Source organism: Rosa chinensis, chromosome 6, assembly GCF_002994745.2.
Source record: "Rosa chinensis cultivar Old Blush chromosome 6, RchiOBHm-V2, whole genome shotgun sequence".
NCBI classification, from domain to species: Eukaryota; Viridiplantae; Streptophyta; class Magnoliopsida; order Rosales; family Rosaceae; genus Rosa; species Rosa chinensis.
In genome coordinates, this window is record NC_037093.1 from 31,232,115 (window position 1) to 31,256,401 (window position 24,287).

The 24,287-nt window shown below is 39.2% G+C and overlaps 1 protein-coding gene across 1 annotated transcript; it reads left to right on the forward strand.

Annotated features, from left to right (window-relative positions):
• Positions 1-3,678: 3,678 nt before the first annotated feature.
• Positions 3,679-8,214, forward strand: LOC112172074 (dicarboxylate transporter 2.1, chloroplastic). The gene is made up of 4 exons (XM_024309249.2): positions 3,679-4,707; positions 5,646-5,959; positions 7,096-7,544; positions 7,866-8,214. The coding sequence occupies exons 1-4, from the start codon at positions 3,895-3,897 to the stop codon at positions 7,979-7,981; spliced, it is 1,692 nt and encodes a 563-aa protein (XP_024165017.1). The 5' UTR covers positions 3,679-3,894; the 3' UTR covers positions 7,982-8,214.
• Positions 8,215-24,287: the final 16,073 nt, after the last annotated feature.

Below are 24,287 nucleotides of genomic sequence, written 5' to 3' on the forward strand. Positions count from 1 at the left end.
TGGGTTAACCATTTTTAAGGGAGGTTATGCCGAAATTTTTGGTAAATCTCCTTTAAAGGTGGGTCCCGCAGGGCCACTTCGGATTCCAGGGTGGAGTTCGGGGTGGGTCTTGTCAACCCCACGCATCATCACTATTTGAATTATCTTCTGGGTTTTTAACAACTTCTTCAGATAAGACTCTCTTTAAGTTGATTCCAGCATTAGGTGCAGTTTCTACAACTTGTGGAAGAGGTCTTCCAGCTTCATCATCGAGGTGTGCAGGCATAATCCAATCATGAAGTGGATCAATACCATTATCAAGCGGCTCGCTTGCAACATGAAATAGATCTATATAGTTGTTTTCATTGACCACATTATTCTTTGCCTGTTTATCTCGTAGCCGCAACTTCATGTTGTAGTAGCAGTATACAAGCTTTTCCAACTTATGATATGCCAAACGGTTCCTTTGCTTGGTATGAATAATAGCAAATGTACTCCAATTTCTCTCACACGCAGAAGAAGAAGCCGTTTGTACCAAAATACGCATTGCAATTTTCTGCATGTTTGGTGCAGAATACTCACATTGTGCCCACCAATCAGCTGTAAAGCCACTACAATAAGTTACTGCTATAGTAGATCAATAGTTTCTATTAAAGAAATTATATGTGTGTGTGTGTGTTTTAATGTATACATATACCACAAACCTGTTTTTCTGGTTTCTCTTGTTTTTCTTGCTATGGTTGACCCAAATGATTCCTTTGCATCTCTAAAGCATACAACCTGCATTAACCATTTGAAAATTGGTCATTTATAATCCCAAACTTTTTTAAGGTTGTCATCAATAAAAGTGACCTGATCCACAAACGTATTCGCAATTTCTCCATTTATGTTAAATTGTTCGACAACTATTGTCAGAGAGTTTGTGAAATGCTATGACCAACATCAGGTCAATAATGAAAATTTGGGTTTAAGAAATGTGCTACAAACAAGAAACCAAAAAGTTATATAGTATAGATCTTCATCTAACTAAGTAATTATCAAGATACAAACGTATTTCGAGATAGAGAAATAATACCTGCTGCATGCAATGGTTGACTTAATGTGTTATCCCATCAATTATTGATGATTTTAAGCACCCATTTCTTTCCTCTCATCTGTGATATTTTTTATTTCACTCTTTCAAACATATCATATAATATGGGCATGGTTAGCTGAATTTCTGTGTCAACAATTCGAAGAATCTCATACAATGGCTTATAAATTTTAATAATTGAACCTTTATGGCTGTATCTTCTTTCTATTATTCAACTACAGAGTTATAGACATAGTCACAGACTACACAGTACCAAATCTCTCCTCACACAGATTTGCATTTAGACTTTTAGAGAATTACTTCTCACCCAAAATCGCCTTAAGGGTATTTCTCCTATTCTCCTCACCTAGATTCACCTTGACGGAATTTTTTCCTCACCTAGATTCGCCTTGAAGGGATTTTCTACTCACCTAGATTCACCTTGAGGGGATTTCTCCTCACTCAGATTTGCCTTCAGGAGATCTCTCTTCACACAGATTTTCATTTAGAGAATTACTGAGTTATATTTCGGTCCGTCGAAAAAATGAGATATCGGATATATCGCAGATATTTAAAACCTTGACCGAAATAATGATGTTTAATGGTCCATCATTTCTATAATTCCCCAAACTGCACCTCACCAACTCAAGCACATCACAGTGCCGCAAGACCTTGAAACATAAACCGAAGGTTCGATTTACATCCCAGAAACCCGCAAGGCATTTTATTAAATAATTTTTCGTAAACCGCACAGCAAAAACGTTTAAAATAATTTTGAGGTGAAAACTTTAAAACTCTTATTTCAAATTCAAATTATTCGTCCAAACCTTGATCAGTCAATAAGAAGTCAAGAAATAATCGATTTATCCAAATATTGGATTTGACATGAATGATTAATCCACGACGTCCGAGATAACATTAAACGGTCAAGAAATGGAATTAAACTTCAGAACCTATTTCCATTACAACCATTTACCGAAGTTGACTCCGCTCACCCACTTCGTCTGTCAATCTAGTCACCAGTGCATAGTACCTGAATCCACACTATTATAGGGGGTGAGATTTCGTCCTTGCTGCTCAACAGGGGCTTTACCCAGACTAGATTTGAAAACCTTTAAATAAACTTTTTGTGGCGCCAATGTAAAAACGAATGTATATGCATTTTCTTTAAGAATGACAACCTAAATGATTTTCCGAAATAAAATTCGATGCATGAACTTCAAATGAATACGGGCCAAAACAATACCTGATGGCTGGTCCCATATACCAACAACATGACCTTACCTCAAATCAATTCATAACCATCGCTAGAAAGTTCAAACCTTTTGAGCTTCGAATCTATCTCCACGATCCATGCATGGACGATCCACCACCACAGGCGTATCGGCGTTGAAGAAACAAACCAAACGTGGGTGGTCTACCGTCGTGTCGTCGCCGAAAGCGGAAGTTCCAGTCAGGTGTTCCATACGGGTCATCGGGTCTCTCTCTCGGGTTGAGGGAGCTCGATGCTGCTGGAACGATCTTGATAGTTGAATTGTGCGGAGGGATATTTATACCCAAAACTCAATTTAATCCAAGGGCTGAGACTAAGCGGTGAGGATTTGAATGGCCCATATCACTCCAAGTCAATTTCTTTTCTTTAAGCAATTTCCTTAATCCCAAAACTTCCAAAATGCGTAAAAATTAGCTCGGTTATCTGGAAAATTTCCTGAAAATTCTCACGAACTTGTCGTGTCGTGTCCTTTAGTAACAAACCCTTAAATCAAGAATTTCTCCTTGTGAAAAATTCTGAAAAATATTTTCAAGCACCATTAATAATTTTCGAGATCCTAAATAAATAATTATCAAACGATCTCAATTAAGCTTGATAAATTTTCCGGGGCTCACAGTTTTTGACATCTCCTCGAATAACTTATTTGGAGTAGAACGAACATCCATAGTTCGACTTAATCATCCCACGTTATAAGAAATGTGGGAGGTAGAAGAAGGGATATTAAAATCCCCAGATGCAGAAAGCAGAAATTAAATTGAAAGTAGCAACTTTAATTAAAAACGTACTTGAAAAAAATTCTTAAAGATGAAGCTAGGATTGCAACGGTGCTTTCAATCCTAGTTGCATGCAGACGAGCCAGAGGTGCAGGCGTGCAGATGCTTGTGCGCAGAGGTGCTGATGCAACAAACAGGTGAGGCTAGAGAGCGCAGGGGCGCGCTGGGCAGGTAGAGGATGCTGCTAGTGAGCAGGGTAAGCATCAGAATGGGATTTTAGGATTTTTCTAGGGTTTTGGCTTTTTGATTCAAGGTTAAGGCTTCATGCTGATAACGTGTTTAAGGAAAACTGAATTCGGGGAGAATACTGAGATACTTTCATTGATAATAGAAGCCTCTTTATATAGAGGATTACATGTACAATTTCTTAAAAATTTAGAATATGAACCAAATATAGATTAAGAGATTTAGAATATTATACTCTATTACAAATTAAGCCAGACATGAGTTTCTTTCAACAAAAACTGAAGAAATAGCTAACAATTGAAGAGCCTTCAACACACATTACACGAATATGAGGCGTAATTTAAAAGCCATATGGGGGAATTGTCTTTTTCCTCTAAGAAAGGAGAGATTTCATTTCTCTATTGAATTCCCTCCTCACATCAAATACGCACGCCCCGAGTGTCACCAGTAACCTCTCCGTCTGTCTGTTTCTCTTCCGGTCTTTCCCTCTTTGGGAGCTCCGCTCCTCTCTCATAAAGTAGACAAAACTCTTTCACAAATTCTCCCCTTAATAATTGACACCCACACACACACACCCACAATTCCCAATTCTCTCATTCATTTCGATAACAATGGAGAGCTTCGCCCTCCACTCTCCCTCCACCTCGTCCTTGTCCCTCTCTACCCGCGCTTCCTTAGTCCGCCGCCGCTCAAAACCGATCCTCAGATCCCCGCCGTCCATCTCCCGTAACAACCCCCTAGCATCTCACTCCCTCCGATCACCCATTCTCTTTGCCTCAAACCCCGTCACATCCTTCTCTCCTTCACCAAATAACAAGACCCATTTCCCAATTCAAGCCACCCAATCTCCTCAATCCCAAACCAGCCTCACACCGCCTCCGCCTCAAGGCGCCAAAATCGTCCCCTTCATCGTCTCCATCGCCGTAGGCCTTGTTGTCCGCTTCTTGGTCCCCAAACCCGTCGAAGTGACCCCACAAGCCTGGCAATTGCTCTCCATCTTCCTCTCCACCATCGCCGGCCTGGTTCTCAGCCCGCTACCCGTCGGCGCTTGGGCTTTTCTGGGCCTCACAACCTCCGTAGTCTCCGGAACTCTGACATTTCCGGCGGCCTTCAGTGCTTTTACTAACGAAGTAATATGGTTGATTGTGATTTCCTTCTTTTTCGCTCGTGGATTCGTCAAGACGGGTTTGGGTGATCGCATTGCGACCTACTTTGTCAAGTGGTTGGGGAAGAGCACTCTTGGGTTGTCTTATGGGTTGACCATTAGCGAGGCCCTTATTGCCCCGGCAATGCCCAGTACTACCGCCAGGGCTGGCGGTGTTTTCTTGCCCATTATTAAGTCATTGTCACTCTCTGCTGGGAGTAAACCTGGTGACGCCTCCAAATCAAAGCTTGGTTCTTATCTCGTTATGTCTCAGTTTCAGGTGGGTTTTCTTTTCCCGTCTTTTATTACATTTCACTTCTCTAGACAATAGGTCTAATTCCAGAACGTATTCCATAATGTGGTCCATTATTTGCAGTTCACTCTTTGATTCTTGTTTAATCCAATTCCTATTTGTACGTTGGTTGGACATGAACTTCATGTTGCAACAGTTTTGATCAGTATTAAGTTTTTTTGGGCTGGCTAGTTGCTTAATTTTTTTTTCTTTGCACTTTGCCTTTAGTTGTTTCTGAATTACTCAGGAAGAGAATGTAATAAACACCCATCCTTTGACAATGATTACGGAACATTCTCTTATTTTACCACCTTTCTCTTCAAACAAAGACCTGCACCATTTAATCTGGCTGTTACCGAATTACACTGAAGATAACCTTTTCCTCTTCAACTTGACACTCATTCATTTCAGCTGATGAGACAGCTTTCCTGGTCTAATATTTTCGTTTAGTTATTGCTTCAGCAATACCTTAAATAACTGTGTTCGATAATGCTTTTTTTATTTTATCTCCCCAACCTGGGCAATTTGGAAATAACCAGACCAAAGGTGTGACTGTTTGTTTGAAGAGAAACTAAAAAATTCTGAGTAGTATTTAGGCAGCAGTTATGGGCAAAGTGCAAAGAAGACCAAAGTGCAGTGCAAAGACGTCATCTTGAGCTCGCTCTCCCTCTCTATCTAGTTTCCTTGATTATATTAAGTTTTAAATCTAGATCGTGTAACTAAACAATGGATCATTTCAGCAACTTATCAGTCATTTTGGTTGCATATAGGACAATGACTGTTTCTTTATTACGAGAGCTGTTTTTCTTCTATTTCATTAATTCAGGATTCAATTTTTGGATACTTTGACTTATTAACATATGTTATTTATGCCATCATGCAAGTATTGTGTCACTTATGCATCGGTCTTGTGTGATGCATGACAGTCCGCTGGTAACTCTAGTGCTCTTTTCTTAACGGCTGCAGCTCAAAATCTGCTGTGCCTTAAATTAGCAGAGGAACTTGGGGTGATAATTTCAAGCCCTTGGGTATCTTGGTTCAAGGCTGCTAGCTTACCAGCACTTGTTTCGCTACTAGCTACTCCGCTAGTCTTATACAAGCTTTATCCTCCTGAAATTAAGGACACACCTGATGCCCCTGCCATGGCTACAAAAAAACTGGAGAGTATGGGTCCTGTCACAAAAAACGAATGCATTATGGTTGGTACAATGCTTCTTGCTGTTACTCTATGGGTCTGTGGGTACGTATTTGCTTTGCAATATTTAATATTTACATGTCCAGTAGTCATCCTTGCATAAATAAACATATCATGCTTTTTGGACTTCTAGCACTGTGATTGGTATGGTTCCATGGACTGAATGATATGAACATTAGATATTTCTTTATTAGTACAAGCTCTATCTCTTATACTCACTCTACTCTAAACATCAGCATAGTTAAGGTCACTTGTTTCGTTAACCATAGAGTAATAATATCCATTAATAGAGTAAAAACTAAAGGAAAATGCTGAGGTTAATAATATTTGTGCCCCGAATAACCACCCCCTTTAAATAAATGAATTTCTTAGATACCTTCAATGATGTGATTATCTTAATATGTTTAAAACCTCACCTTATCGCTTTTCCTTAAACATCAGTTTTTTTTTTCTTTTTCTTTTTCTGATAGTGATACTTGTAACCACCAAAGGCTTCATCCCAAAGTGCTAGCTGAAATTACTTTCAGTTTCCTAGGCCTCGCAATATGTACCATAGATATTTCCAGTGGATTACCATTGTGGGACTTGGTGTATCAAAATTGCATTTAAGCCTCAGCATAAGGATTAGATTTCTTCATAGCATGTGGAACTTGAAAACACTACACTTACGCATATGCACTTTCTCTAGGGACAGATCCCTCATTATCAGTATCTGGGTATCCATTTTAGTTTTTCTGCTGTATCTTTATTAGTTGGCATATGCTTTACCTTTGTTCTTTACATCCGAGCACATGGATTATGATATATCAAGATACATATATAAGATGATTTGGTTCTAGAGGGTGCTACTCAGAAGGGAAGTAAAATTGTGCGTTTGAGGATGACAGCATAGGACCTTTTAGTATTTATACATATAGATAATTATGCCCTAATGTTGATGCCTGGAAATACCTTATCTTTAGTTCTTGCATGTAGAACTGCACCACGATTAGTTATTATTTCATCATATGTTGTACTCAAAACATTGTGCTTAGTGCAATGTTTGCAACCCAGGAAAGATATATTTGTTGTAGTTGTTGATAGTTGCAAACCTATGTTATGTGTATTAATAATTATTGTGAAAATGCTCTTTGCTATACTTGGGCTTGATTTACCAACTTTTTTTCTTTGTTCCCTTGTAGAGAGGCTCTTGGTATAGCAAGTGTTGTAGCGGCAATGATTGGCTTATCTATACTTCTTTTGTTAGGTGTCCTTGATTGGGATGACTGCTTAAGTGAAAAATCAGCATGGGATACTTTGGCTTGGTTTGCTGTTCTAGTGGGTATGGCCGGCCAGTTGACAAACCTTGGTATTGTTAGCTGGATGTCTAATTGTGTAGCAAAGATCCTACAGTCTTACTCCTTGAGCTGGCCAGCTGCGTTTGGTGTTCTTCAGGCGGCTTACTTCGGCATCCACTACCTCTTTGCAAGTCAAACTGGTCATGTGGGAGCTTTATACTCTGCATTTCTTGCCATGAACTTGGCAGCTGGGGTACCTGGTATATTGGCAGCATTGGCTTTAGCTTACAACACAAATCTTTTTGGGGCTTTAACACATTATAGCAGTGGTCAGGCTGCTGTGTACTATGGAGGTATGCTCAATTCCCCCTCGCTTGCCCTAATTTTGTAATATATGCTGTTTGTAGGGTTCAATTTGTTTTAATTACAGTTATCCCATGTCATAATGTCAATCATCAAAAGAACACTAATCCTGTTTTTTTTTTTTTTCCTGTACTACCCTGCTTGGTCCTTTTTTCTCCCTCTTTTATTCTTTCTTCTTTCCTATTTTTTTTTTTTTTAGAAAAGCGCATTGTAAACATGAATAACAATGAAATTAATGAATTTGCATCTTTATTAGAAATCTATTCCGTGTGGCGACTTATAAGATTATTTGTTTTGTTCTTTTCCAACAGCTGGTTATGTTGATCTTCCTGATGTGTTTAAAGTCGGCTTTATCATGGCTCTTGTTAATGCTGTCATCTGGACATTAGTAGGGTTGTTCTGGTGGAAATTTTTGGGCCTCTACTGATTCTCAGTTTCCTTGTAAGTAGCTTATGCTCTTCCCTGCTCGTACTTTCAGGGAATAATTGAGCTCATTATTTTGATTGCGAACAAACTTTCCAGATTTTATCTTGAATTTATTAGCTTTAGTTCTATAATACAGTTGCATAAGTGTAATGACACACAGAGAGGTAAATGATTGTTTCGGCGGGAAGCCTATAAATAAATAGTAAAATCCCAAACCAGGTACAATTTTATTTCTCTTCTTTTTGTTTGCACTGAAATTTGAGGCAACCAATTTTGACATATTACCATAGCTTTGCTCCAACCATCTCGTTTGTTTGTCCGGTTAATTACACTTTACCATTTAGATTGCAGATGGTAAGATTTGCAGTGTTTAACACTTTTAACTCCCCTAGGTTTTCTGTGAGATCAGTCCTTTTCTGCCTATGTTGAATTTACAGACCAGCATACAAATGCCCAGATGTGGGGAATGGGTTTTTAGTAGGGTAGGTTTATTTGTATATTTTGGTGGCAAACTTTTGCAGCGTCTAACGATGAAAACTATATAATTTTTTGAGCTAATTTTATTTTACCTCCATGATTTCACTTGTATCCTTGCACCTTCTAATTCATGTGTACCTGTACTTAACAATTTCAATCAATTTTGTTGCACCTTTGGCTTTTTTGCAACTATTTGTGTAATATAGTTTGAAAGGAGGTGGATCCAGGCGACCTAAATTATACTCCAAATCTTGTCCATTAAATCTAATAGCAATCAACGGTTGAGAGTAAAGACAATTTATTAGTTCTTTTTAAATAAATACAAGATATAATATCAGTTCAACTAATTATGCATTAATATTTTTCTTTCTCTCTCTCCTTTAAATTCTTCTTAATTAAATATCTTTCATAACTACCCCGATTTGGAATATCAATAATTATCAAAATCAGGAATTTACCTTGCTCTTGACCTAAACTTCATCTCCTTCATTATTCTTCATTTTCTCCATGAGGAGATCAACTCTTTATCAATGAAGCATGTTGTGAAAAATTTTGACCTAGTTGGTGACCATCTCGAGGCTAATTACAGACAACTATTATTCCACGTAGTCATACGCTCATTGCTTCCCTTATATTTCATTGTGCCTCTAGGATGCTATGGGCTTCTAATGGTGGAAGTTCATAACAATTGATTTCTTCATTGTCAATGAAAAGCATGAAACGTTTTATCAAGTTAAGCAATGAGCGAGCCTTTGCTTATTGTAGGTTATTTATTGATCCTACTTGTATCTTGAATCGCTTTCCTCTGTTAGATTGCTCTGATAACCTGCAAGTATTATAAAACTTAGGTGTTATATTTGTGGGTTTGGAACATGTTGTATTTCAAAATTTAGTTGTTTTTTTTTTTTTGGTGGAGTTGTGGTGATTCGGGGAGTAAGGTGGCTCTAGGAGAATAAGGTCATTTTATTAGAAGTGTAAATGTGTTCTTCTATGTTTTGGGTTGCTTGCTTTTAGGTAGGGGTCATCATGGGCCGGGCTAGGGCCGGCCCTACCCTAAATTTTAGGGCTTAGGGTCGGGCCGGGCCGGGCCTAGTTAAAGTCAACAAAATTTAGGGCCGGGTAGGGTCGGGCCAGGGCTTAAATATGCTAACCCTTACCCGCCCGAAAAGCCCGATCCGTTAGGGCCGAAAGGGTCGGCCCTCAAATAGGGTCAAATAGGGCCGAAATGGGCCAAAAAAGGGCCTTATTTTGTTTAACAAAAAAAAAAACATTATTTTTTTCTTCTCAAAATATGGCTTAATGGTATATATTGGTAATAAAAGACTCATTGTTTTTTATTGAACATATTTAATACACACACACACACACACTTGTAACTTATAACATGACAATGCTCATATGCATATACAACAGTAGTAGGTATTGTGTAAAAAAATTATGCCGATCTGCATTAAATAAGGCACCAAACGGAGTGGTCAACACTTTGTATAAGCAAACTTCCGTAAGGGGAGCGGCACCTTTTGCGGACAAACATCTCCGTATTTTGACAGCAGGTGATAGACCCCCTCCCCATGAGAGTGTGGGAGCTGATAGATCAAAAAAAAAATTGCAAATTCTCAGTTATGAGCATATTTGTGTTAGGTTTTATTTAGGGTATGGAGTTGACCGGGTCGATAGAGACCCAACCGAAGGTGGAAGTCACTGAAATTTTTACCACTACCATATATTCATATACGGACGACATCCAACGGTGCATTTTAAAAAATTACATTTCGTCCCCCATTTTGCTCATGGAGGATAACAAGCCTAATAAACGAGTTATACTACATTAATAGGCATATAAGGATTATATGTGATCCAAAAATTCTGAAATGGAAATCGACCAATCTGAAATTCTCACATGTTTATACAACATTGATAGGTAATTAGGTATTGTGTAAAAAATTAGGCCGATCTGCCATGAATAAGGCGCCCAACGTAGCGGTCAACGCTTTGCACAAGCAAACTTCCCTAAGGGGAGCGGCACCATGCGCGGACAAACGTTTCGGAATTTTGACATCCGTAAGTAGACCCCCTACCCATGAGAGTGTGGGAGCTGAAAGATCGAAAAAATTGAATTGCCAAGGACCGGTTAAGTGCATATTTGTTTTATGTTCTATTTAGGGTATTGAGTTGACCGGGTAGATCGAGGTCCGACCGAATGTGGAAATTGTTGAAATTTCTACCACTAACATATATTCATATGCAAACAACATCCAGCGGTTCATTTTAAAAAATTCCATTTCGTCCCCCATTTTGCTCATGGAGGGTAACAAGCTTAATAAACTAGTTATACTACATTACAAGACATATAAGGATTATGTGCGATCCAAAAATTTTGAAATGAAAATCGAACAATCGGAAAATTCTTATATGTTTATACAATAGTGATAGGTATTGTGTAAAGAAATTAGGCCGATCCGCAGTGAATAAGGCACCTAACGGAGCGGTCAACGCTTTGCACAAGCAAACTTCCCTAAGGGGAGCGGCACCATGCGCGGACAAACGTTGCGGAATTTTGACATCCATAAGTAGACCCCCTACCCATGAGAGTGTGGGAGCTGAAAGATCGAAAAAAGTGAATTGTCAAGGACCGGTTAAGAGCATATTTGTTTTATGTTCTATTTAGGGTATTGAGTTGACCGGGTAGATCAAGGTCCAACCGAATGCGGAAATTGTTGAAATTTCTACCACTAACATATATTCATATGCAAACAACATCCAGCGGTTCATTTTAAAAAATTCCATTTCGTCCCCCATTTTGCTCATGGAGGGTAACAAGCCTAATAAACTAGTTATACTACATTACAAGACATAAAGATTATGTGCGATCCAAAAATTTTGAAATGAAAATCGATCAATCGGAAAATTCTTATATGTTTATAAAATAGTGATAGGTATTCTGTAAAGAAATTAGGCCGATCCGCCGTGAATAAGGCACCTAACGGAGCGGTCAACGCTTTGCACAAGCAAACTTCCCTAAGGGGAGCGGCACCATGCGCGGACAAACGTTGCGGAATTTTGACATCCATAAGTAGACCCCCTACCCATGAGAGTGTGGGAGCTGAAAGATCGAAAAAAGTGAATTGCCAAGGACCGGTTAAGAGCATATTTGTTTTATGTTCTATTTAGGGTATTGAGTTGACCGGGTAGATCGAGGTCCAACCGAATGTGAAATTGTTGAAATTTCTACCACTAACATATATTCATATGCAAACAACATCCAGCGGTTCATTTTAAAAAATTCCATTTCGTCCCCCATTTTGCTCATTAAGAAGTTAACATTACATTGGTAAAAAGGTTTCAACTCGACCAATTGATTATTTTTAGTTATGTTGATTACTTGATTTATTTCAAAATTGGTATTACATGAATATATTGTCCAATTTGAAATAATAGCTTTGTAATTATTACAGTTAATTAGTTAACAGTAATTATTGGTAAATATTAAAATACCCATAAGATATTAAGATTATATTAAAACGGCGGCGTTTTTGCCGAATTAACGGTTAATTCTTAAAAAAAAATTATTTTTTTCTTCTCAAAATATGGCTCAATTTAAAAGACTCATTTCCTAATATGGCAGATTGAAATAATTTTCTACACTTCCATAGTTTTATACATATAACACATGTAATAGAAAATAACAAAAATAAAATATAAATTTTAGGGCCGGGTTAGGGCCGGGCCGGGCCGTAGGGTAGGGCCGGGGTTTATTTGTGTGACCCATACCCTACCCTAAATAAAAAAGGGTCGGGCAGGCCCGCCCTAATGGAAGGGCCGGGGCAGGCTTAGGCCCTACGGGCCGGGCGGGCTTAGGGCCCAAAGGCCATATGATGAGGCCTACTTTTAGGGGAGGTTCTAACAAATTTTCGGTAAAACCTTCTTTACAACTTCGGATTTGATGGTGAAATTTCAGGGCGGGTCCTGTCATTTTAGGGCTGGGCTCGAAAGTGAGGGAGTAGAGAAAAGAGAGGACAAGGATTGGGAGAGGAGAGGAGGAGGGTTTTTGGGGAGAAAAAGAGGGTGGTGTGGAGAGATTGGGAGTAAGTAGTGGAAGAGGAATGGCGGCGGTCATGGATTGTGGTGGCTGTGGTGGTTGGAGTAGTCTTCGGACTCGCTCTTGGTTTTGCCATTAGGAAAAAGTTTAAAGTGAATCAATTGGGGATCCCTTGTGGGACCTATTTTTTTTTATCACATTTCAGAATCTCCATCGTTTAGTTTTTAGGTCTTAATGTATAGATCAATTCTGCAAATTTTCAGTTAAATTGATGATTGTTAAGGTATCGAATGAGATTAAATTAATGTACAAACCGAATCTATTCAACATGAACCGTTCATGTTTATTGTTGTAAATCGCAGTTATGAATGGCTGAAAATTGGTAGGTGTGATCTACTCATACAGACCTAAAAACTGAACGGTTGAGATGTAGAAATGTAATATGTTACGAGTATGACTCTTAGCTAAGATTACAATCTTTCATATCACATTTGTCATTATATAAGTCATGCTAATAGGCTAGACACTTAAAAAATTAAACAAGTATATACATATGCTGCATATAATTTACCTCGGTTCAAATAAACAAAAAAAATGAAAGATGGGAACCAAAGTTGAACTTAACAACGAAATGAAGAGACAAAACGAAACCGAACCGAACCGAATCAACAGGTTTGGGTGGTTCGGACCTGTATTTCAGTTCGTTTAGCCCTACGTAGTTTACTCTTCTTTATCATTTTTTTTTTCCTTGCAATTTCATCTTTGTCTCACAAAAGCAAACTATATCGCACATGCAAACCAGACATTCTCACTAGTTTTTCTCCTTTTACAGGTAGCTTAAATTGATGCTTACCTTTCCTGTTTTTTTTTCCTTGCAATTTCATCAAGCAGTGTATGTTGCATAGAAAGCTCTGCCTGATAGAGTGCTTGTATAGCATTCTCACGATTAAACATATTCTCTGAAGGCCCTAAAGAAGAGATTTCAACCTGTATACCATCCAGGGCCTGCCGGGCAACCTCCATCCTTACATGTATATTACCAAAGTGATATTTGTTCCAATTTTTAAGTATCAGCTTCAAAGCATGCAGTTTGGAGCTTAAAATAAACATCGGACAGTCATGAAATTCTAGTGTAGCCCAAAAAACTTGAATTAGCTAGAGGAAATTTGGGTGCTACAGCCACATATTCTGAAACCTAAAAGGGGATCGATCAGGGGGAGCAAATCTATGGAACGAGAGCATAATCGGACAATGATTAGAAGATGATTTAGTTAACGTACCACACTCCATAACTTGCCAAGCCTCTAACCACTCCAAGTTCCCTAAAGCTCTATCCAACCTGACCTAAGTGAGACCGTTAGTTGGGATATCTAAGAACCCACACATAGTGCACATCTGCTGGAAGTAGAGGTGGCAAACGGGCCGGCCCGGCCCTGCTCGGCCCTTTTTAAGCGGGCCTAGTCGTGCTTCGTGCCGTGCTTGGGCCGGCCCATTTATTATCGTGTCGGGCTCATGCCGGCCCATTTACTTAAACATTAAGCCCGGCCCGAGCCCATATCGTGCCTGGCCGTGCTCGTGCCGGGTCAATAACGGGCCGTGCTCGTGCCTACCCACTATAAAGCACGATTTTAAAATCTTAATTTGAACAAATACAAATTAATTTTATTTAATTATTTAGAAAATTAAAATAAATTAAGTTCTACAACGTTTTTCTTAATCTTAGCTTTTTAATATTAGATTTCTAATAATTTTTTATATTTCACTATAAGAAAGAAAGAAAGAAAAAAACTCAAAATATATTGTTTTTAGTATATTATTGTGAGATTAATCTTTATTAATATAATGAAGATTTAGTATCTATTATTCTTTCCTTCATTCTATAGTTGTATTATTATGAGATTAGTCTTTATTAATAAACATATATTTAATATTTAGAAAAAATACTTATGTCAAAATAAGGATATAATGTTTTGTTTCATTATTTTGACAATATAAAAGAAAGTATTGGTGGAATTGTCATGAGATTTTAGATAAAAAGGTCATATTCAAATCTCATCATTGTAGTTTTTTAATTTTTTTTTTTAAAAAAATGAAATTTTGTGTTTGTAATGGGCCGGCCCACAATATGTCGTGCTCGGGCCGTGCTGGGCCCATTACGGGCTCGGGCCGGGCCAATGCGCCAATATTCTTAAGCCCAGCCCGACCCGTTATTCTAACGTGCTCGGGTCGTGCCGGGCCACTAACGGGCTTGGGCAGTGCCGGGCCGCTTAAACCGTGCCGTGCTCGTGCTTTGTGGCCCGTTTGCCACCTCTAGCTGGAAGTCTAAACAAGAGGCAAGATTAGGAGGGCCACCTCCCCGCTTCTCATGTGCTCCAAGAATGCAGTTAAAGTCCCCAAAAACTACCTAAGGGCCTTGAATCTTAGAAGAACTGATTAGAGAAAGATCTTGCCACAACAATCTTCTCCCAACGATAGTGGTTTCTGCATAGACATCAGTCATAACACAAAGTATACCATCTAGTGAACAAAAAACTGTGACCTATTGATCTGTGGAAGAGATTACAATAGGCTTGAGAGCTTCTTGACCTAGTACCCACAAATTTCGTGCTTGTTGTCCCCGATTATTTGTGGCAATAGGAACAAGGTCAAGTGACCTCCAAAAAGACCTACTGATCACATCAAGCTGAACAAATGGTTCAGAAAAACAAACGAAAAAAGGGCAATGAATACATTCCATATCCGAAAGAGCCTGTTGAGTGTCATCATTGGCGATTCCACGAGCATTCCAATATAGAATCTTCATAAATAGAGCTTATGTTTTGCTCTCTTAAGCATGAGAGCACGCCCCGTGACAGACTTTTTACCTTGTACCTTAACAGTGGGTGCATCAACTTTCCATAGTTGCTTTCTAGTTTTCTTGGAGATCACTGGTGTAAACTCACCTTCTTCCCTAATAACGGAAGTTTCCCCAAGTAAAAGAGAGGTCGGGTCAAGCGCATAGCAAGAGGGTACCAAACTTGTTTGCACAACCCTCACAGCCCCTAGAGAGGCAATATCCCTGGACGAGTGGACAACATCATCCGAAGCACTCGGTTCCAACATTTGAAACCAGGTGGAACACTATCAAAAGATGAAGCCTGATCAGAAATCTGCTGACAAACTAGGACAGGGTCTTCCCTTCTATCCTTCAACACATGTTCAACATTAGCATGGTCAATATGAGCCATTGTCATCACTGCCTCCTACGTAACAGTGGCATGCACGGCCTTATGTTCAGAGTTTTTAAGCGATGCACTCTTTCTCCTTCATTGACAACCTGAACATTGAGTGGAGCGTCCTCATGTTGGCAAAGCATCCTCTGTGGGAGGTGTTGTCAAAGCTACCCTATAGGTTGTGCTTTGATGCCCAACAATTCCACACTTGGAACATACACTTGGTAGAGCCTCAAACTCCACCCCGACAACAATCTATTGGCCTGAAGACCGAGTAACATGCAACTGCTGGGGCAAGGCCTGGGAGAGATCCACATCAACGAGGACCCTAGCATAGAGTCCAACAAATCGGTTTGCTGTACGCAGGTCAAGTTTCAATGGAACTCTGATTCCTCTAGCAATCTCAAACAACGTTTGCTGCTCCTAGAAGTCAAACACAGACTTGGGCGGAAGTATTTCTATACATAGAAGGGGAGAAGCTAGGCGACCATTTAATCAATCGAAGAATACTCTGCTGCAAACTTATCGATCCCAAATACCATATGCATTGCATGTCAACGACAGTCTGAAACTGAAGCATAAAGAAACCCCTTCCAAGGGGAGAGATAGGCCAGTTGCTAAGAGAGGGCCACAAAGCACGAAGTTGCAGCATCAACTCATGGGACAAGAGCGTAGGTGCCTTAGGAGGCAGTACAAACTTCCTATCAAGTGCCTTTTGGGTTTTAATCACAAAAAGCCTCGGTACAAATTGAGTTTGATCCACTCACTTATAAATTATATTTTATTTGTTACTTTTCCAATATGAGATCTTCCTCTCCACCACACTCCCTCATGTGCAACCTAGCTTCTTGTCTGCACGTAAAATTAATTAACAATCCAATTCTCACATTGGAAATTGAATCGGAATATTCTTATGGCAATATAAGGACCCCATATTTGAGCCAATGATAATTGGAGACGCAATTGGAGAGGGACCCGCTCTGATACCATGTTAAACAGTGACAAGCATGGCATGTGGCCTACCATTGTACCGATATTGTCTCAACTGATCGACTCATTAAGTGTTGGGTTTTAATCACAAAAGGCCTCGATACAATTCGGTATGATCCACCCACTTATAAGTTATATTTTATTTATCACTTTTTCAATGTGGGATCTTCCTCTCCAACAAACATGTAGGGTGTAAATGAGCCGAGGCGGAGCGAATACCAAAGTGATCATGTTTGGCTAATTTGCTTTTTCTCGAGCTCGAGCCAGGCTAAAGCTTGAATTTTTTTTTTCCATACTCAAGCTCGGCTCAATTTGAATATTTTTCGTAAGCCCGAGCTCAGCTCGGCTTGATTTATTGGACGAGCTCAAATTTGAATAAGCTTGGCTTGGCTCATTTGACTTTAGATTTAAAAAATAAAAAAGGAAGAAAGAAAATTTAAAATAATAATCCAAATTTTGTTTAAGGAAAACTGAATTGGGAGAGAATTGAGTCGTACTTTCATTGATAATAGGGGCCTCTTTATATAGAGGATTACAAGCATAGAGATAGAGTTGTACATGGAAACATAATCGTACATTGATTGGATATCTCCTAAGATTCTCCGAGAATATCTCTAATATAAACCCTATTTCAACTAGCTCAAGTAAACTCGAGTTTGGGCCAGACACATATTCTTGATTTACTTGAACACTCCCCCTTGTGTCGCCCAAATGTGGTGCTCCTCTCGTTGCCTCATTAAAAATCTTGCCGAGTAATAAAAACCCTGTGGGACAAAAATAACCTAGAGCAAGTAAACTCGAGTTTGGGCCAGACACATATTCTGGATTTACTTGAACACTCCCCCTTGTGTCGCCCAAACATGGTGTTCCTCTCGTTGCCTCATTAAAAAACTTGTCGAGTAACAAAAACCCTGTGGGACAAAAATAACCTTGGTCGAAGGGGAAAAAGAGCACAACACACCATTCACGTTTCGAGACCATACATGTAGACATCTCCCCCTGATGACAACGGTCATGGGAGTTCGGATAACTTCCGCAAAAGATGCTACCAACATGTTTCTCGAAAGTGGAATTTAGGTAATGACTTAGTGAGCAAGTCTGCCACACTGTCCTCAGATCGAACCTAGTTCACTTTGATCTTGAGGAGAGTTTGTTGTTGCTGATTATGCTTGGTGTTGTCGCTTTTGATGTAGCATGACAGGACCCGCCCCGACTTTCACCCTGAAATCCGAGGTGGCCCTGTGGGGCCCACGTTAGGGATAACTCTACCAAAAATTTGGCAGAGTCACCTCTAAAATGGACTACCCAAAAACCTGTAAAACACACTAAACACTTCAAGCAAATCAACCTTATACTCCTGGAGCCACCCTGCTCCCAATTACCAACAACTCCACTTTCACAAAACACAAACTCAAAAATACTAATCCCAAGGTTATGCAGAGCAATACTACTATACACAGGGATATAAAAGAAGAGTAAAGGATCAAGCGATCCTACACTGCGGAAGTAGTGACAACTATGCCTCAAATGTCATGTACGCCCGACCTCCACTAATTTGCCTGCAAACTGGGCATTAGAAACCGAAAGGCCCAGGGGAAAGTAGACAAAAAAACGTTAGCGTGAGTGGACAAAAATAAACAATTTAAAGGAAAAAGGATTTCATACTTTCCCACATTTATTCTCTTTAACAACCGATGCACGCAACAATTAGAAAAAAAATACATTTAGCTTTAAATCCAAGAATTCCAAAACGATAAATCGACCAGCCTCGCTAGTCACCACATTCGAAAACTATATCGTAAAACCGAAATCTCATTTCTCAAGAAAATACGACCAGCCCCGCTGGCTACAGTGAAAATCGGACTAGCCCCGCTAGTCAAGCAACGATAATATATGGGGAAGAAGTTTCACCATACAAAAGAAGGGAGCCTTATTGGCTCGGGTCGGAGTGTCCCACACTCTAGAGCATCCCATGCTCTCCTCTACTCGCCTACGAACACATAGTAAGTAGGGAGGAGTACTAATAGGCTAGCCAGTAATATAATATATATATAACGACCCTGGGTATGGTGGTTAAAAACCGATAAATCAATAAAGCTTCCCCATGTCCACGTATAAAGACAACACGGGTACGATTCCCAACCGCACCCGGAAATTCTCGTAAAGTCGTATAAATTAACAGCGTGTCCCACACGCTAAAGAAATAAGTAGATTGTCAATGAGGCATTCCCAATGCCAAAAATCGAATAAATAAACAAGAATTTATTCCATCGAAATCCCATTTCGAAAATCTTTCAGAAATCTCAAATCGACGATTATAAAGATAATATAAACAGTATAAATCTCGAAAATCACATCGAAAATCAATTCGTCGAAAATCAACATCATTTATAAATTCGGATCCGAGCATAACATCTTCATAACCAAAACTCACAACCGGTATAAATCATACTTATTCATGAGAATTATTATTTAAAAGCAAATCCATAAGATCATTTGCAATCAACTTTATATGCTCGGAAAATAATATGTTGATAAAATAAAACATGCTTTAATAAATAAATGCATGCATCACTTATTTAAAACAAACGTCCACTCACAGTACTATTGGGCAACCACGCAGACGAGTTCCTTCATCTAACCGTAGCTCGCGACATTGCCCTGTACACAATTATATTTCCATAAACGGCAATCCGATAAAATAATTACGAACTTAAACGAAATCCGAAAATCCCTATCTCCAATACTTCTCAAATTCAACCCAAATCTCTTCCACAATTCTAATTCCTCAATTTACATATTCCATAATGAAAACGAGGGAAATCCGACGGCCGGATTTCCCATAATTCCACCACAAAACTCCAAACTTCGAAAATTCACAAACAATTCCAAACTCCTCCAAAATTCACCAAACTTCATATATAAGCTCTATGATAATTATAGAATTTAACTAGCTAAAAATTAAAATTTATAAACTACCCTAGCCGCCGCTACCGCCGCCCACAGTGGCGGCGCCGCCGCCACCATCTCCGATGGCCACCAAAATTTGACAGTAGCACCTTCTCAACACACTGATTCAACTTCTCAACTACAACATTCCCAAATAACAATTAAAAACGGCCGAAATCGATCAATGAACAAAAACCCAGAAATCCTCAAGAACCCTAGAATTTCAATTCGTCGATTCGGCATCTACACAACAAATCGTGATATAAGGCCATAGGGGAAATGATCAGTGATGAAAACCGAACCTTCGACGCCGGAATGAGGACCGGAGGTGGCCGGAATCGCCGGAAATCGGCAAAAGCACCCAACTGCCACCGTAGCTTCCTCTGCTCCAAATCGAGGTTTTCCGGGCAAATCGTCGTGAAATACCTCCACAGACGTGACAAGGGGAAGAAACCGAGCTTGGGGGTGGCCGGATTGTGTCCTGGGTCGGCCGGAGGAGGAAGAAACCGGAGGAAGAAGCAATCGGGCCGAAGAGGAAGGAATCGGGGGAGAGGAGAGAGAAACAGCCGGGTAAGTTTCCAAAAATGGAAACTTACCACAGTAACTCGGCTATTTATAGAAACTTACCATGAACAGTAACCGTGAACAGTAATTTTGTATTTCGCTTATAACTTTTGCATACGAGCTCCGATTTTTACGTACCACATATGCACGCGCTTGGTTTAACGTCCTCTACAACTTCCATGAAGAACATTTTCTCAAATTTTGACCCGAACAAAAAGTCAACTTTTAGGGCCACTAAAAGTATCGAAACAGAATAAAAAGTGAAAGTAATTGTCGTTTACCGTCCAAATGACTAGTAAACAGGTGAATTTAGGTTCGGGACGTTACAATCTCCCCTCCTTATAATAATTTCGTCCTCGAAATTTCATACTGTTAAAGTAGAGGTAGCACACACGTACTAATCTGCAATGCAACATCCTCAACGAAGGTAGTACTCAGATCATAACAAAGTGGGGATGATATCGCCCGATCGATATGCAAGTCTGCTCAACTCATGCAGAAACTAACTTTAGATCTAGTCCAAGAGGTGGCCAAATAAAATAAGGGAATCGACATATAAAAAGGAACAGTCCTCAAGCAGAAATATGACCAGTCACTGTAATCTTGAATACTGCATAAGGAATAATCGTCTCGCCCGTCAAGAAAACCAAGATATGGAAATAACGATATAACCCACAACCAGAATGAACTTCTTTTCATAGTCCCCAAAAGACTAACCAAAACAATATCTCATCCAATGTTTCCAAAACCTTGAAGCTTGTCGACTTATCCTTGGTCAAATTTTTCTCTTACAATCACAAGTCAACTACTTTGACAACCCCAAAGATTTTTCCTATAATCCCAACTACACAAGCAAATCAAAACATGATTATAATTCAGATAGCACGAGGTATTGACGTCACAAGCCACTTGACTGGAATAGACGTATTCATAATCTTGCATATAACTCATACGGTAAAGAACCAAACCGTTCACCAACAACATTGTTATAAGTCATTGACCCCACACACAATACCTTTTTCAAATTACACAGGTGTTAATGGGAAGCCAACACGATTAAGACATCACAACATGGTTACAGAAACCCAAAAGTCTAAAACAAGTAATCTTCGTAACTACCACACACAACAACACTTCCTTCCATTTATTTATATAAAAATTTATGATCAAATGTCGTTCACGTAAAGGTCCCACAATTGTCAAGCATAACAAAGGGTAGCCTCGGACAAACCCATAAGTTCTTAAGCAAGTAGGTTATGGAACCACTACACTTCCTCTTTGTTACCCAGACAACTGATTGGAACATTGATCACGCCTTGAAATGACATTCCCAGTCACAAGAAAACTCATTTAATAGTTATCCCGCTGGCCACACTTATAGTTCTCAAACGGGCAAATTAGCATTGTCCCTCGAAAGCTGCTTATAACTATAATGTGGGGATAAAATTCTTCTAAATCACATGCATTCCAAGAAGTCTACCAATTACCAATGTCTAAAATCGAAACTGCTCACATTATGTACTACATCTTCCGAAACCTGATGCAAAGCAAAATCCATAAATATTCACTCAATTCCAGCCCAAATATTCAAATCTAAGAGGAGATACATCACACCAAAGTTGTTCTTAGCTGAGGCTACACTTCTTAGTCATAGGTCAAAATTTAGTTGAATCCATGTCAATTTCGCTGGCCTCTACGCCACAAATGATAATTCTACTTCGTATGCCAATATAATTCTCACCACCGAAAACAATACTTGATTGGAATTCCGATCAAATTCAAATAAAATAGCATCCCTTGCTGACTCAACAGTTTTAAAGTATAGATATGCCCTCAAGCATTACCAATAACTCTTAGCCACTGCTAAGCAAAAATTCGTAAAAACTCTTTTGCTCAAAATAACCTGGAGAGAAAGTCGAATAAGAGCCCAAATAGAAAAACTTAAAGTCACTTAATTAAACAAATAACACGTGTGTACCACAGAAACGGAGTCCACTTCCCAAGATAGGAAAATATGATATCGAAGAGGTTCATTGTCTGATGTTACAAGAATCAATGGAAATCAGTTATGTCAAACCACGTTGAACTTGCAAGTACTAGAATATAGCCAACTCCTTTTATTTAACTTAAGGCCAAAACTGATAAACAACAATTGCCTTTACCAAAAAGAGGATAAGATAACCACAAATCCACTCCTCAATCGACACTTGACTTCTAAAATTTTAGTTACAACAAGGATCTCAATGACTTTCCTGTGCTAACCAAAATTGCACCAAAAACTTTCCAAATCTTCTCACTAAGAATTATTCCAATAACATAACTCAATCATAGTAGCTCAACAAGTAGTACTTAAATATATATTGAACCCATGATAGAGCATAAGCCCAATCAATTCATTCCAACTCAACTCCTACTTCCTCTTCAAGTCATCTTACCTTTAGACAAGTGGTGACCGGATTTCACTCGTACCAACTTCCTATACATTTTCAATTAAGGGTCACCAAGATGGCAAAACTCGCTTAATCCCTCCAAAGGAATCCATTAAATATATTTAATTCAAGCAATAACTAATTCCTCAAGGTAGCTAACACAATTCACAAGCTCTTTCCCGAACAATCCTTAATATAAGACAAAGGACACCCGTCCAACAGCTTGGGCCACACCAATCGATATCCGGATCCGAACGTGGTCCCACCACAATAATGATCCAATTTGCTCAAATAATCATCACTGAAGTACATCACTTAAAACAGACTACAATACCTTCCACCCAAGATAACAAGAGTCTTGGTCAAGCCTTAACTTAAAACATTTCCAGAGCCAACAAAAAACTTATTTCCTTAAAGTTATTCCTTCCACCATCCACTAATATAATATCACAACCCATTCGTCCGGCAAACTTCCACTAAGAGTCTATCACAATTCAACCTTCAAGGCTCCGCGATTTAAAACTCAAATCAGATTCCGTATCACAAAGTAATTTCGTTTGAACTTCTAAGAACACCCAACTATATCACTATCACTATTCCCCAAATTTACGTACAACCGTTTCACTCATAAATGGATAAACAAAAGAATCCATTTGCATAATACCACATACGAAGAGTTGATTCCAACTCTCCCAATTATTTACCGACCAAAGTCGTAACTCTATTATAAAACCTTAAACATTCTTCCGATTCTCGAACTTCAAGCACATAACTGCAAAAGCCCATTCTTGTTAATCTCCCTGTTCGTTATCATCCAATACTCGGGAAGACAAAACTATAAGTTGTGGTATCAAAAATCAATCTCTTTTATTTCGAGCAAAACTATGCTCATACACCTTGGTTAGGTCAACGACCCAAAATGACAATTTCTAAAAATCTCATCCTACTTATATCTCTCAATTACTGTCATCACCTCTCACTTGCCATCAACAGTGACCAAAGTCACTTGAAAACAAAGACTCTAGCCATAACAACCCAGAATAATTATTCAATTTTCTCTGTAAATGGTTTCCAACACTGAGGTTCCCAAAGAACCACCAAAAATTTCCTATAATATTTCAAATGTTACTCAACAACCAATCACATCACAAAATATCTTTCCCGAAACTTGGTTCAAAGTCAAAACCACCATTATTACCAAGTCCATTTCCACCCACAATCCTGATTTCCGAAGCAATCATATCATCTAGAGACAGCCTAAAGCTATTGTCGCTCGTCTCAGACACTCAAACACAACTCGAACTCTGGTTTCCGCACCTTAATCCCTACCCCAACAAACTTGTTGGCATCAAAGAAAAGACAACCACAACATTTTCCTCGAATCACATTTCGTGGCACAACTCGAAACTGTAGAGTAGTTTTACTCTACCATCACCAGGGATAGGCGCAAGACAGTTAACCAATGGAATACGCAAAGAAAACCCTAGGAGGTCGGCGTACAAGAGGCATAGCACCAGAAGAAAACCAACTGACTTTGTACCTTACACACTTGATGAATACCACAGCACCGAAGAGTACACGATGGGGAACCGCTGCAGTCGGGCCATCACTCGAGAGGTATTGGGCAACACCAAGTATATAAGGTAA

Coding starts and splice junctions, on each gene's coding strand:
- LOC112172074 (XM_024309249.2), top strand. CDS start 3,895: ATGGAGAGCTTCGCCCTCCACTCTCCCTCCACCTCGTCCTTGTCCCTC. Junction 4,708..5,645: donor TCGTTATGTCTCAGTTTCAG/GTGGGTTTTCTT, acceptor GATGCATGACAG/TCCGCTGGTAACTCTAGTGC. Junction 5,960..7,095: donor GTTACTCTATGGGTCTGTGG/GTACGTATTTGC, acceptor GTTCCCTTGTAG/AGAGGCTCTTGGTATAGCAA.